The following is a 15,202-nucleotide window of genomic DNA, read 5'->3' as shown; positions in this document are numbered from 1 at the left end:
GCACCAAAAATGATACCAAACATCTATACCATCTCTTATAGACCAATATGCAATCTAAGAAAAGCTAGGCCATAAGTTACCGAGATTCTTCCCAAACTACAATCATTTTCCTTAACAATCACATTCTCATAACCAACATTATTCCTCATATATTTCTCAGGCATAACTTCTCCGCAAAAAGATTGTTCATTAATGTGAATGATGTAACCATGCTTTAAAAGACAAACATTATTCACAACATCCAACCGTCTAATACCCAATCCTCCTGAGAACTTTGGAAGAGTAAGCACATCTCACTTCACCAAATGAATCTTCCTATGCTCCTCGTTATCACCCCTAAATAAAATAATGATGTAACTTTTTAATCTCATGCATACAAACTTTAGGAATGCTAGTAATCATCATAGTACAAATAGGAAGGGCTTCAATAACAACTTTAGAGATAGTTACTCGACCTGCAAAAGAATGGCGTCTAGCTTTCCAAGAGGACAACTTTGACTTAACTTGTTTTAAGATGCTACCGAGGAGAGGGACACACATATACTTGTCAGACAATTGTATTTCATAGAAAAAGCATAGCAACCAATTTACGAAGAATATGCACAAGAGTATTTCTAGAGAAAAGAATGCGTATTTTATCAATACAACTGTATGGCCAGACAATAGGAAAAATTGATTAACAATATTGAGCACACACTGCATTTGAACCTCTGTAGCTTGACCAAATAATAAAAGATGATCTGCAAACATCAAGAGATATATGATAAGACCATTTCTACCTGCCTTTATAGTTTTCCAAAAACATTTCTCCACACTCTAAGAAATAAGATGAGATAGTTTACCCATACAAACAATAAAGAGGTACGAAGAAATAGGGTCTCCTTGTCTGATACCTCTTTGAGATTTGAGAAACTCTGTTATAGTTCTATTCCATTTTAGATTTGTAGTCACAATTGTAATAAAGGCCCTAATAAGAGTGACTAGCTCTAAAGGAAATCTCATCTCCTTCAAGATATTTTCAATGAAAGACCACTTTAACATATCATATACTTTAGTAAATCAATTTTAATCAATAAATAATCCAATTTTCCTTTCATTTATGCATGCTATGACTTATTTCTTGTGCCACCACAATATTATCGTAAATATATCTCTTTCGCACAAAGTCCGTTTGAAAAGGAGAGACAATTTAAGGAATATAATCTTTAACTTATTTATAACCAGTTTGCTAATAATTGTATACAAGTTATTACAAAGTGAAACAAGACGGAATTGATTATTAAACTCAGAATGTGATACCTTAGGAATAAATAAGCAAATATCTAGTTGAATAATCTCAACAAGTGCATCCATATTAGCCCATATTTTCTTGACAAAATTACATTACATGTATCCGATCCAATGACATTCCCGATTTTTTTATTTTATAAAAACCAACAAAATAGTCATCTAGTCGAGCTGCTTTCCAAGGTCATATATATGCCTGCCCGAAGATGTATAAGGCCTTATAAAAATACATATACTTAAAACGAATAAAGTTTTAGTTTAAAGGAGACATGAATCTATCATATAAGAAAAGTCTACCATTTGGGCAATTCTTAGACCATCCACATCAGCAAATGCTCCCTCAATTATCCACGTCACTTTTCTCAATTTTGTGCTCTGCCTTCATTATGTTACGACAGTTACAATTCTCACGTACGTTGCAGTTACTAAGTATCCTCTTTCTCTTCCAAAACCTTCCTCTTATTATTCCAAAACGGTTTCGAAATCATTTTTCCTTTCACACTCAGAACGAATCTCCTTCCTCTCTCTCTCCGAGCCAAAACGGCAACGCCTCCACTCTTCTTCCTCGACGAACTGCTCTGATTCATCCCCTCTGATAGTCTTCCGCATCCGTTCATCGGTTTGGTTATGTTGCTGAGGTGTTTTGTTCGCGTTTGAACCTGTGGTGTTTGGTTTTGAATGTTGAATGTTGAGTTGAAACAGCTCTGAATTGCCAAAGTTGGGTGAGATCTTTCCGAGTTTATGTTATTTTCTCTTTAATCTCTCTTCTTCTCTCTCAAACTTTCTCCATTCAAATGTGATTTAGGTGTATTAATGTTGCCTAATTTAGTTTTATTTTTGGAATGAATTAATAGGCCACCAAGTGTTTGTTATAATGATTGAAGATTGTTGGAGAATGTAAGAGAATCAATTCAAGATTGAAGATGTTATGAGGTGAGTTTTCTGTTATGGAAGTTTGATAATGATATTCTTAGGGTTTTCTGATTTTTCTTATATAGATTGAAATCGGTGATGGTGATTATGGAGAGAAGATTTGAGATATGGAGGAGGATTTGGGAATCGCAAACTCTGTCCTCTGATTCTGTTATTTTGTTCCGGTTATAATGATTTCCTCTCATTTTCTGTTATGGTGAGTTCCAAATGCTGTGACAATAGAAATCTATTTGGCAGAAATCTATTTGTCTTATAACCTGCCATGGTGTTAACAGGAAATTGAGATCCTCGCCGTCATCTTCTTCCAATTCTCCCCACCTTATCTTTGCCGCTTCGTTTGGATAAACAATGTGTTCGGTTGTTCTTCAACTACTGGGAATTAGAATTCAAGTAAGTTTTTCTTAGAAACCTGTTCCATTTCCTTGAATTGATATTGAATATAGCACACACATACTTTTATAGGTTGTTTCTTTGTGACTGCAAAAGCAAAAAAGAAACAGTGGAATGCAGGATTTTGGTGACAAATATATGGGTAACATACATTCAACATTCAGGTATATATATATATATATATATATATATATATATAATCAACCAATTAACACTTCGGTTTTTGGAACAAGAATGATAAGTAACACTGCTTTTCAACTCTGATTCAGGATTTCGCGGATCTTTATGATCCAAACAATGAGACTGCTGAAGCATTTGTACCAGCTCAGATATTGTATGATGCATTCCATGGAAGGTATCACAATTTTGCAGGAGCAATAGTTCTACTATTGCTCAGAGGGATTGTTTATAAGTATCCTTACTTCCTATCAGATAAAGTTTTGAGAGATGATAACAATGGTGATGCTTTGCAACATATGGATGGCGATGATAAAAATTATGATGAAAGAGAGAGCCATTTGTCTGATATGAATTCAACCACACATGCTGGGCAAAGTTCAAACTTCAAAACTATTAAATCAGCTCTGGTACAAGGAGTTGGGGCCCCCAATAAAGTTAGATTTCAATTGCCAGGTGAAGCAGAGCTTTTGGAAGAAGTAGACAGCTTATTAGAGGGACTCGGGCCTCGATTTACTGATTGGTGGGGGTTTGACCCTGTGCCTGTTGATGCTGATCTTTTACCTGCTGTTATTCCTGGATTTAGGCACCCTTTTCGCCTACTTCCATATGGTTTGAAGTCTAATCTAACAGATGATGAATTGACTTCATTGAAAAGACTTGGAAGACCTTTACCATGCCATTTTGCATTAGGTCAGTTTGTCCTACATATCCTAATTGACTATATTTTGTTCCAGGGTGCATCTGGAATAACATATTTACAATTTATCTGAGAATATTTTATGGCATGAGTACTTATGTTTAGAGTATGGGTGTGCTTATAAAAAACCCTATGACACATTCCATGGACTATTGCTCCCAACCTTATATGTTTTATCTCATTACATATGGATTTATATAATTCATATCTCTTATTTTCTTATCTTTTATTTGAATTATTTGTTAAACATAACAAAAAACACTGACTTTTTTTTTCTTATGGGTGATAGATTTGAGAATATAACCTTTAGGAGAAGAAAATATGAAGCCAAGGCGCGTGGAACGGTGCCAGTACACATTATTATTTTTGAGGCTGCTGATCGTGATGATATAGGTGGTTCTGTTTATGGCGGACAAAGAGCAATATGTTGCATTTTTTCAATTATTTTGGATTACTTACATAATTGCTATCCTTTTCATGGCTGTGTTGCTTTAGGTTCATCTACGATGGATGACTTCACGTTATGGTGTATGCGGTTGTGTCCATATTCGCCGGAAGGGTGATACTCGCGGTGATTGGTTTTGCTTTCTGATGACCCTTCACAGTGGTCAGGGTTGATTAAATGGTGAGTGGTTTTCGGTGGTTTTGACTCCATTCTCGATTTTGAGTTTCTCCTCTTCTTTACTCCTGTTTTGTTTTTACTGTGTAGTTTTTGTGTTGTTGAATCGATCTGTGCGAGTAGAGAGTTTTTAGGGAGTCGAGTTCGACTGAGATATCTGTGGAGTGAGAGAAGACTGAGGTTTGAGAGATATCAGGGATTGGAGGTGGACTCATAAGTTGAGGGAATCGTGGGATTGAGGTGGCTCAAAGTTCCTATTTTCCAAGCTTTTCAAATGTGAATCATGGACCTGTGATTCAAATCTTACTGATGTAAGTTTTTATGTTTTCAATTGGTTCTCGATGTTTTCTCCACCTACACTGAAAGTATTACTTTGCATCTTTTTGTTTATGTGCTTCTCTTTCTTGGAACTTCAGGTTTTTAGGGAATCCACCTACACTGCACAAATTGTTTGACAGTTTTACTGGGTTTCTCAAATTCCTTTTGTTTATGGGTTTCTCAAATTCCTTTTGTTTATGGGTTTCTCATCTGTATCTAAATTCAATATGGCTTTGTTATATTTTAATATCTACAGGGGAATCTTTCACATATTGGATTGGGTTTACATTGTAAATGCTCACATAATCTCTGGTATTAGAATCGTGGGTGGACTAAAATTTAAGGTCTGTATCGATAGGACAGCAATACAACACTCCTCATTCTGTAAGTTTTTTTTCATGTTACCATTCATCATTTTCAAGTTGCCATTCACTTCAGCCGCATCTTACAGGACATACGTACGACATCGCGATGCAACCTGCAGATCCGATTCACATATCTTTCAACAGCGGTTCAGGCGCATTAGAACAGAGCCAACAGTTTTCGTCGTTCATCACATACAACCTGCAAACGAACAACCAACAACAGCATCATCATTCAAAGCAGAACAACAACCTTCATCATCACTATCGGTAATCACGTCTTCATTTTCAATATGTGACGCTACTGCTCATGCTATGAATATTACCTCTTCGTTGTTATTGTTAGATATCATGCTATTGCGATTTACTTTGTGTTGTTGGTTGTGTCGTGTTCTTGGCCGATTGAAAACTCATGAGGAGGAGGTAGATTTGATGAGTTTTGTTTGTTGTTTTCGTTTAAGAACACAGAAGTTCAAAAGGAGAGATGGAAAGAGTTATTGTTTGGTTGCCATTTGAAACAGAGAACAGGGACCAAGTGAGTTGGAGAAAGGTTGAGCATAAGTAGTGAACAGAGGAGAGAATCTAATATGTTTTAATCAAATATTATTCGAAAAGATTTAATCTAATATGTTTTATACATATAGATTTAGAAGTATGTCTGAGCAATAAACATGTTGGATTATTGTTGTCATGTTGCAGGGCTTCTTAATTATTGCCTTGCTGAACTGGGAGGGAAAGTGGTGTATGGTGGCATTGTTAACATCAGACGCAATCCCGAAACTGGAGTCAATGAATTTAGGTTAGTCTTCGATTTGTATGTTACCAAATATACAATGTATAACGGGAAGTTACTCTTATATTAAGAGTAAAAACTTCCCGACATAGTGCAGCTTGGCATTGACTATGAGCAGGACTGACGCACCCTCCTACTACATGCCCCATTCCATCTACTTTACTACAGCTTATTGAGAGCATGGTAACATTGACAGATTGCACAGCCTGGAAGTTGTATCAAGTAAGTAGCATTTGAACTGTCAATGATTAAATGTTTTTTTCATCTCTTTCTCACTTATATAATTGATTTGTATGTGATTTATTTGTATGGTTATGTTGATAAGGTGTGTGGAATTTATTATATAGTAAAACCAGTAATGTTATAATCAATTTCTTTTTTAAATGTAGGTGGCTATTGTTGATACCTGATCCTTTCTTTAATTTCAGGTTATTGTTGAATATCTTCAAAAAATTGATCAAAAGTTGGATGGTGCAAAGAGGGATTGGCTTGCTATTTATGATGAATGTGCCTCTGTCTTATATCAGGTGATGAATGGTGCAAAGTGGCCCACATTTAGTTCTTTAACACCGGGAATGATTCGTTGGCTCAGTGCTATTGTTTGATCATGTTGTTATATTCTTGACAGTCCATCCTTATGTTCTCAAATTTGGTGTTGATTTAATAGTTTGAGTTTAAATATGCACTGCTTATTTACAAATCTGTTATGATAGTGTTTAATTGAGTTTTAGTGTCATCATGAAGGTTGAAGCAAGAAAATCTGTCCCTAGAGATGATCAGAACGTGTTTAGCATAAGCAACAACAACACTCATGGGTCGACGGGTCCTACTCCTATCCGCACAAAGAATCTAATTGAATAAAGGAAAGTCGTTGCTTCTGCAGCTACTCCTACAACATTAGAGGAGGCCAATGCTACTGAATGCATATTAAGAAATTTAAGGTAATGACTGCCCTTTGATCGGATCTTCTATAATAAAAGTATGAATATGTCCAAAGAATATGAATATGTCACAAGATGAGTAAGAATATGTCCAAAGTCACAAGCAGATCCTGATAATGATGTTTGTGATGCTAAAATTGAAGACTGCAAATGTTCGATCCATTATGGACATCACGAGAAAGCTGAAAAGCTGATTAAATCACCTGGCAAGCAGGAATCTCAATCTGAAAATGAGAGTGACAAATCAGATGTTGTGGAGCACAATGTGAGTATCTTTTATCACTCATGGCTAATGATAACTCAGCAAGATTTGAAACCAATGATATTGAAAACAATGGTACTGTTTTAGATGTAAACAAAGATTCCTCCCAAGAATCTACAGACTCCTATGTTCCTTTCTTGCAAAAGGTGTATGTTTCATAACCTTTTTTCTTTTCAAACTCATGATTTCTTAGAAAATGCATATATATTACAAAGTTTCTTTCTCAACTACTAATTTATAATTTGTGATGGTACAGTTGATAGGAGAGGTTGTGGGAACATATTTCTTGATATTTGCTGGATGTGCTTCGATTATTGTGAACAACAACCATGACAACGTTGTCACGCTTGATGGTATTGCGATTGTCTGGGGACTTACTTTGTTGGTGTTGATTTACTCTCTCGGTCATATCTTCGGTGCTCATTTCAATCCTGCTGTTACCATTGCTTTTGCTAGCACAAGGAGGTTTCTATTAATACAGGTCAACAAAACACACAAGCTTTTTACTCTATAATCTATATATAATACTGATAGACAAATTTGATAAATGTTTGAATGGTTTTAACCTGCCTTATTAGTTTCTGAAATTCTATCAACTCAACTAATCCCCTGTAGGCTGTCATAATATATGGTACTTAGGAGAGGGTGCTTATGTGTATAAGATCTACTTTGGGTAAATCTCTTATGTAGCATAGTATCCCTGAAAGCTTTTATTAAAGTGAGTTGGATGAAATGGATGAGTGTCATACGTTTGATAAAAAAAATTTATTCAAGCATACGTTTTTTTACCTCTATATGACTTTGTATATAATCAAATGTTTGGTCTAACTAGAAGTAAGTTTGGTGTTGTAGAAATGAGTATATTACCAATGAGTGGGTGCACAAGACCAAAAACAAATTATGCATGAATGCATTAGATATAGTAAGGTAGCACTATTTTGGAAAAGGTAGTAGTATCTCGGGTTAGATGATTCAAGCATCTGTGTGTCGCGGGCGAAAAATCGTTTTGTTCCTCTTTTTTGTGGGATGAGACACCTGATGCCTTCTTTGGGCTCGAGTGCTCATAAAAAATGATTTTTCTTTTGTTCCGACCAAACTTTTTATTATTTCCAAAGGAGGAAAAGGAAAAAAACTGCAATAACCTATAAGTGGGGAGAGATCTTGGGTAAGAGGGTTGGTTATACGAAGGGAAGGTATTAGCACCCAACGTATCTATAGTACTCTATAGGTTTCTTTGCTTTGTTTTTCATTCCATGTTATTGAGAGGTTCTTGTGAGATAGGTGGGACCTAAGGTGTTTGTTTGATTATGCTCGTAAAGATCATCGCGATCCTCTGCATACATATCCCTTAGAGGGAATCAGAGCATCTGTAGCTCGGGTCTACGGGTGCTAAGGTTTGAATGGTTTTTTTTGTTTTGTTTTGCTCGCCTAGGATCGACCTTGTGCCTACGTATTCTCAAAGGGATGTTGAGAAAGTCAGAGCAATCGTAGTTCCCACTTATGCTAGTGGAAGCAAAGGAAAAGAGACAAATGTCGTCTAAATGCTAGATGTATCTAATCTATATCATCACATACATCTGTTTGTTTTTGTTTGAAAATCTTTTCATTATAAGCCCGGGGCCATGCCACTTAGGGTGCTTAGAATGATAAAGATGTTTTTTGTTGTTTAACCAGCCTTGTGGCAAAAGTTTCAATGAAGTCAGCCTTGTGACAAAAACTTTGATTAATCAGCCAGCCTTGTGGCAAAAGTTTCAATGAAGTCAGCCTTGTGACAAAAACTTTGATTAATCATCCAGTACGGTGGTAAAATAGTTTGATTGATTAGCCAGCCTTGTGGCAAAAAAGTTTGATTGATTGATTGATTGTTTGTGATGATATAGAAGAGATACTCCTATCATAGAGATGATAAATGTCTAATCTCCTAGGGTATTTGATTTGGATATTAGGGATGCTTATAAGAAGCCCGTGGGTCCTTGTACGAAGCCCAAGAGGAGGCTATCCGAGGGTCCTTGCATTGTAAGCCCAAGAGGAGGCTATGGGAGGGACAATCCAGGGTCCTTGCATTGTAAGCCCAAGAGGAGGCTATGGGAGGGTCACTCGTTTGTACAAAGCCCAAGGGGAGGCATGGTATAGCTGGTTTGAGCTCTTAGAGCGATTTCACCGGGAAACCATACTCTATGTCCTAACCTAAACTAGGGAGATTCTTTGCACGAAGCCCAATAGGAGGCTATGGGGAACCTAGTGTTGTACTAAGTTGAACAAGTATATATAACACAATCACAAGTATGAACAAGTACGAACAAATATGAACAAGTACATGAACAAATATGAACAGTTATACATATATGACAAAGTGTGTGTATATAATGGAGTTTATGAAGGAAATATACCTGTAAGCATGATCCATTTGTATACACAGGGGTTCGGGACTCACACTCGGGGAGAAGTCCACTTGAATTTATTCAAAGCTATGTAAACAGGTATTTACAAAGGGGCTTGGGACTTATACCTACATGGAGGCCCATGGTATTTTTGGGAAGATTTAAAGAAAACCTTCATTTTTTGATTTGTTGTTTGAAGTAAAAAAATAGTTTGAGATATGTACAAAAAGGCGTACAATGAAATACCTAATTTCATGTACAGGAATGGGTATGTACAAAAGGGGCTTGGGACTTATACCTACATGGAGGCCCATGGTATATTGAAAAGTTTTGTTTCTTTGAAGTTTGGTTGTTTTGAAAATGATTTGAAAATTGTTTGAAAAGATTTTATTTTGAAGAAGTTTTATTGTTTAAAAAACTGTACAAAAAGAAAAGAAATGGGACTTACACTCTCTAATATTCGAGAGGCCCCACATCGTTTTGGAAATGAGTTGAAATGATTTGAAAGTGAATTGATTACTGTTGTGAAAACAGTTGATTGAAAATGAAGTTGAATTGATGAAAACAGACAAGTAATTCGTTTCTACAGTTATGGAGTTTTAGGCTTACCTCGAAGAATGAGAAATTTGGATTTCTGAGTTTGAGGTGTTACCGTGATCCTCAAGTGATATGCTTGGAATAAATTAGGATCTCAACAGATATTAAGCATCCACACCAGCAGAATAGAACGTCGGATAAGCTCACAGCTTACAGCATTCTTTGATCATCCAGTAATTGTTTATGGAGTTCTACAGCAAATGGAAGACCAAACAAACAGAGAACAATAGAGAAATAATCTCGAAGTCTCGGATGAAGTTAGAAAATTCAAGTAATGTGCAACAGTAACCAATTAGAAATTTAAATGATTAACTACACAAAATAATATGAAATTATCAAATTCAAATGAAAATTAATTCTAAGAGAAGATATTTTTTTTGTAGTTTTTTCCATGAAAAGATAAAATTAATTAGAAACACAAACTTAAATATGCATCTAATATATTTTTGTTGTTTTTTTATGAGAAGAAGAAAATAATTAGAAACATAAATAAAAATATGTATCTAATATATTTTTGGAGTTTTTAATAAGAATTAAAAAAAAACACACTTATTAACATATGAAAATATCAAAAACATATTTTTGTCATTTTTTTAATAAGGATTAAGAAAAATCAAATTAAATCCTATATTAAAATATTTAATCTTTTCTTCATGAAAATAAAAGAAACTAGAAGAAAATTGAAATAAGAATAAGAGAAAAAATAAGATTGGGCCAGGGGGTTTGAAATTCGTATGGAGGTGCAGGCCCAACATGTAACAAAAGCTGAATGAGTAAATAAAAAAAAAAGAAAGCTGGGCCGGACCGGGTCGGGTCAGGTGGAACCCGGATCCACCTAAGCTTAGCACAAGAGTTGGGTTTTGAGAAAACCCTAAAAACAACACATGGAGGCAGCGCCTCTGTATCTCTCTCCTTTCCGGAGAAGGTTTCAGTGACTTTGATATCCTATAACTTTGGTAACTTTGGTTAATTTCTTTCATCAGTATAATATATAATATTCTATGACATATAATAATCATTAATTGTAAACTAAAGTCATGAAAGTTATGCTACAGGAAAGTCACTGAAGCCAATCCCCTCCTTTCCTCTTACGATAAAACAAAAACTAGAAGAAAGAAAAACGCTCTTCTCTCTCGATCCTCATGGCTATCTCTCGATTTCTCATAGCGAACAACAACAGCACAACCGCGCTCTCTTTGCTCACGTTTGAACGATAACAACAACGAAGCTTACGGTTCACTTGTTTAGTAAACAACACCACTGATCTTTCTTGGTTTTAACAACAATCAGAAACTTCCAGCGGCCATGGAAGGAGAATCAGAAGAAAAACCCAGGTATGTTCCTCTTAATTTCGTTTTCACTTTTATTTAACAGTATAGTAACAACAACTTCTCACTCGGTTCATCTCTTAGCGTGAGCTCTCTCAGAAACAACAACAAACTAATGTTCGATGCTACCTCTCTCGCGAAGAACAGTGACAACAACACCTTCTCAGGGTGCTTTCGGTTCTCTCATGTTCAAGGTAACACAGATCATTTTTTACAGTTTCTTAAAACCAATTCATTTTTCAATTTTATGATCATGGTTCAATTGATAGCTCACTCCCTGTTTCGATTCTGCTCACAGTGAACAAAAACAAGAACTTCCGGCCTCTTTTGATTGAAGACAAACTCAAGGTTTGTTCTTCAATTTCTTTATCATGGTGCCAATAGTTTTTTTTTATGACATAGCAGTAATAACATATGCTCTCTGTTTTTCGGTTTCAGACAATTCAACAATTAACAGCAATATTGAGCGTGAGGTATGAAGATAACTTACCTGCGGCTAGAAGATTTTAGCCGGATTAGTGTTGCAGGTATGTGTCGGTTGCTCTGCTTCTGAAATTCTGCTTCTGAAATTGGCTATGATTACTGCGTTTCTGTTGTAAGTGATTGTTGATTCTGAGTCGCAAATCTGAACTGCTGCTACGTTGCTGTTACGGCTTCAAACTCACCATGAATTGTTGCTGTGATTGATTATGAACCGTGGCTTGTTTCTGTTGCTACTGTTATTGTTGTTGCTGCAGGTATAACACTGATTAATGGAAATATTGAGAGTAAGAGTGAAATTAGCTTACCTACGGCGAGGAGGTTTTCGCCGGATTATTGTTGAGGTATGCCTTGAATTCTTTATTGTTACTAACAACCTTGAATTGTTACTAACAATTTCTCTAACAACTTGCTTGTTGTTGTAGGATCCTTTGATGAAGATGACACCACCTCTTTGGATATTAGGGAGACTTGAAGATGGACTTCAAGTTGGAACTCTCCACCAAGGTATGAAGAATTTCTTCTTCACTCCCCTTCAAGAACTATGTAGCTAGAAATTCTTATTTTTTCCAAGTAGTTTTCTTTGGTTTGAAGAATTTCTCCTTCTAACAAAGAAACATGAAAACTATAAGAGAAGAGGAAGAAGTGAGAAAGCTAGTAGTATAGTAGCTTTGGTGTGATTTTCTTCAATGAGAGAACTTCCTATTTATAGGCAAAGTTAAGGGAGTGTTTGGCAATTGGTAATCTTGATTGGCAAGTTTCAATCATTGCAAGATAAGAAAAATAATATATTCTTCATCATTGCAAGAATAAAAAATAAGAATAAGAATATTCTTATGCAAAGATATTTTTCATGATATAAGCCATGTGTGTAAATTTTTATGTCATTTTATGATATCTCTAAGTTGCATAATTTTATGACATAAAAATCTCTCTTTGGCTTTCTTTGACTTTTGCTAATTTCACCCCTCTTTTTGTTTCTTTTTTTTCATGTTGCATGAGGACCTTGAAGAAAAGCATGAAGAAATTTGATCTTGAAGAATGAAGACTTGAAGAATTCAAGAATTGCATTTGAAGTTTTATTTTTTTCTTTTCCTTGTAATTCCAACTTTGTATGAATGAAACTTTGTATTCTTGCAAATGAATGGACTTTTGTAATTCTTGAATTTTGGATAAAGTCCACTTGTAAATCATTTGAAATTTAGAACTTTGTTCATGTAAAGGAACTTCACTTGTAATGTTTGAATTTCTCTTAGAATCCTTGAATGGAAAATGTATGAAACATGAATATTTCTTGAATGAATTTGAATGCAATTTCTATGTCTAGAATCAATTCTTGAATTCCATTGAATGATTCTTTGAAGAATGTTCTTGCACCAATGGACTTTTAATTCTTGAATTTATGGTTTTAGAACCATACTTGAAGCAATTCTTTCAACAAATTGACTAAAAGATATTTCTTGCAATTTTCATGAATTGTTTCAAACTTGTATCATCTTTCAAATAATCCATAAGAAACAATTTTCTTTACCATGACGAATCCATAGGCCAAAATCTTGAAATAGATTCCAATCAAAACTCTTGAATCACACAAATGGATATGGCACACTTTATTTGAAGATGATTGAAACCTTTGATTGACTTCCTGGGGATTTTTAGGGTTTCCCAAATGTGATCCCTGATTTCAGTCCCTGATAGTTCAAAACCCTTATCTGATGATTTGAATTTTCACTGTTGATCAATCCTTGTGTAGGAGATGTTCTGAGTCAATGGATTAGGTCAAAATGATGCACTTGGGGTCTTGAGGTCATGTCCCAAGTCATTAGATCAAATTCTGAGCAAAAGTCAGGAGTATGCTATCTTCAGTCAAAACCCTAATTTGATTAGTTCAGAGCCTTTGAGATTGTTGAAATGAATCTCTGAGGACCAAATGTTGATTGTTGATGAAGATGATTCATTTGAGATGAAGGGAGAACAAAACCCTAATTGGTTGTTACTTGTACTGATGAGTGATTTCTTGATTAAACCCTGCTGAGTCACAAGTAGCAAACACAAGCTATGCAATTTGTTAGAGATGCAAATGATGCATATGCAGATGATATGAGGTGGTATCTTAGGTCAAAAATTGGGGTATGACAGATGCCCCTATTTAAGTTTCTTCAACCTGAGACATGAAGATTGAAAATCTTCGTTTTGATAGGGTGGAAGAGACTTAAATACCAGAAGACGCGAATTTTGGACCTAAGATACCAAAATTGCGGATGATGCAAGGATATCTTTACCGAGGGATATCAAGAACTGACTCCACTGGGGAAAAGAGATCGGGAAGGATATCTCAATCCGTTTTAGGAAGAGAATCCGTTTTTTTTCTTCTTTTCGGGAAATCAAGTGTATGCTTCACCGGGGAATGATAGCTTTGTAAGAAAAGCTTACCTATCGACATTATCGACTATCAGCTTGGGGGATAGACTTGTTTAATAATGCGAAGGTGGAAGGTGTGAAACCGTATTACCGACTATCAGCATGGTGATAGGCTTGACAAGGTAAAAAGAGTTTCAAAGGTTCGGTTAATATTACCGACTATCAGCCTTGTGATAGACATGTTTAATAATATAACCAGAACAAAAGGTTACCGACTACCAGCCTCGTGATAGTGGTTCTGAAGACATGATCAATTATCAGCCGAGTGATAAAATGATTCTGGAGACTTTGCTAGGGAAATTACTGGTTATTCAGCCTTGTGAACAGTAATAAGGCCCTGATTGTCAAATGGTCTTCATGATTGATTTCCTTGAGAGGAAAAAATCTTTTGAAAGAGACATAAGCTGCTCGGATGATGAGGCTATTGCTTATTGTCTATTTTTCACGACTCTGTTTGATGGAATCGGAATTTGAATTTTTGGTAAAGACAAGGTTCTAACCAAGAATGAACTGGAAAGAGACAGTCAAACAAGACTTTGTACCCAATGAGGAATGAACTCGAACGGGTATTTTCTCCTTTGTTATGAGAGGAGAAACTGAAGCAACCTTCTTCCACGAGGAATGATCTCAGTGGAGAACTGGAGAAAGAAGATGTTCTTTCTGCTTATGGGTGACAACCTACTGGAGAGATGACACACCCATACCTGTTTCTCTTTTTTTTTCTTTCTTTCTTTTTTTTTTTGGGATAGATATATCCTAAACAAGTGATTTCGAAGCAGATATTGAAAAATGCAAGAATGCATAAATGATGCAAATATGTATGAATGATGAATGTCATGAATGTCGCATGCATGCTAACAATACTGACAGATAATGAAGTGTATACTGGAGAGGGACCGACGTCGCAATACAACCAGATACTTGGCAAATGTTTTTCAACACGGTGTAGATAACACAGGTGATGAATGGTGTTGCGTGCTTTAAACTTCTCTAGGGAAGATAAACATCTTTTCTTATTGAGATGGAAGAACTTCTTCACTGGAGATTGGAGATCTTCTTCATTAGGGATAAAAGACCTTCTTCACTGGGGATAGAAGAGCTTTTCCTATCATAATCTTTGATTCATCCTATGGAGATAGCTGTTGACGTTCCTTCTGTTGTTCACAACTCAAAGGAAAATTTCGCTTTTATTTTGAAAAAGAAAAGTGAAGTA

At 35.6% G+C, this 15,202-nt stretch overlaps 1 protein-coding gene and 1 long non-coding RNA gene across 6 annotated transcripts; both read left to right on the top strand.

Annotated features, from left to right (window-relative positions):
- The first annotated feature begins 1,985 nt into the window (after positions 1–1,985).
- On the top strand, positions 1,986–7,357 carry LOC131662679 (nodulin-26-like). 5 transcript variants are annotated; one of them, XM_058932524.1, is made up of 12 exons: positions 1,986–2,220; positions 2,286–2,416; positions 2,496–2,610; positions 2,683–2,774; positions 2,880–3,480; positions 3,777–3,880; positions 3,983–4,112; positions 4,197–5,056; positions 5,486–5,585; positions 5,698–5,801; positions 6,008–6,106; positions 6,324–6,615. In XM_058932524.1, exons 8-12 carry the CDS (start codon positions 4,622–4,624, stop codon positions 6,438–6,440), a joined length of 855 nt encoding a protein of 284 aa, XP_058788507.1. In that variant the 5' UTR covers positions 1,986–2,220; positions 2,286–2,416; positions 2,496–2,610; positions 2,683–2,774; positions 2,880–3,480; positions 3,777–3,880; positions 3,983–4,112; positions 4,197–4,621; the 3' UTR covers positions 6,441–6,615. The 5 variants fall into 5 exon arrangements, with proteins under 5 accessions (XP_058788507.1, XP_058788510.1, XP_058788509.1 ...); XM_058932527.1 differs by lacking the exons at positions 1,986–2,220; positions 2,286–2,416; positions 2,496–2,610; ... (3 more) ...; positions 3,983–4,112; positions 4,197–5,056 and adding exons at positions 6,735–6,785; positions 6,870–6,930; positions 7,039–7,357 and having other exon boundaries at positions 5,218–5,585; positions 6,463–6,520; XM_058932526.1 differs by lacking the exons at positions 1,986–2,220; positions 2,286–2,416; positions 2,496–2,610; ... (3 more) ...; positions 3,983–4,112; positions 4,197–5,056 and adding exons at positions 6,735–6,785; positions 6,870–6,930; positions 7,039–7,357 and having other exon boundaries at positions 5,218–5,585; positions 5,677–5,801; positions 6,463–6,520.
- A 3,850-nt stretch (positions 7,358–11,207) lies between these two features.
- LOC131657016 (uncharacterized) lies at positions 11,208–12,699 on the top strand. Its single transcript, XR_009300425.1, has 4 exons — positions 11,208–11,282; positions 11,387–11,436; positions 11,527–11,912; positions 11,994–12,699. It is a non-coding gene; the product is annotated as an uncharacterized LOC131657016 (long non-coding RNA).
- The last annotated feature ends 2,503 nt before the right edge of the window (positions 12,700–15,202 follow it).

The sequence above is a fragment of the Vicia villosa genome, linkage group LG3 (genome assembly GCF_029867415.1).
Source record: "Vicia villosa cultivar HV-30 ecotype Madison, WI linkage group LG3, Vvil1.0, whole genome shotgun sequence".
Classification (NCBI taxonomy): Eukaryota; Viridiplantae; Streptophyta; class Magnoliopsida; order Fabales; family Fabaceae; genus Vicia; species Vicia villosa.
This window is presented reverse-complemented; position numbering and strand designations above follow the sequence as displayed.

Bases quoted from the DNA above. Each gene is read 5' to 3' on its own strand.
- LOC131662679 (XM_058932524.1), top strand. From the start codon at position 4,622: ATGGGTTTCTCATCTGTATCTAAATTCAATATGGCTTTGTTATATTTT. The intron at 5,586-5,697 runs GTTAGTCTTCGA...GACTATGAGCAG, and splicing joins ACTGGAGTCAATGAATTTAG to GACTGACGCACCCTCCTACT. The intron at 5,802-6,007 runs GTAAGTAGCATT...CTTTAATTTCAG, and splicing joins CAGCCTGGAAGTTGTATCAA to GTTATTGTTGAATATCTTCA.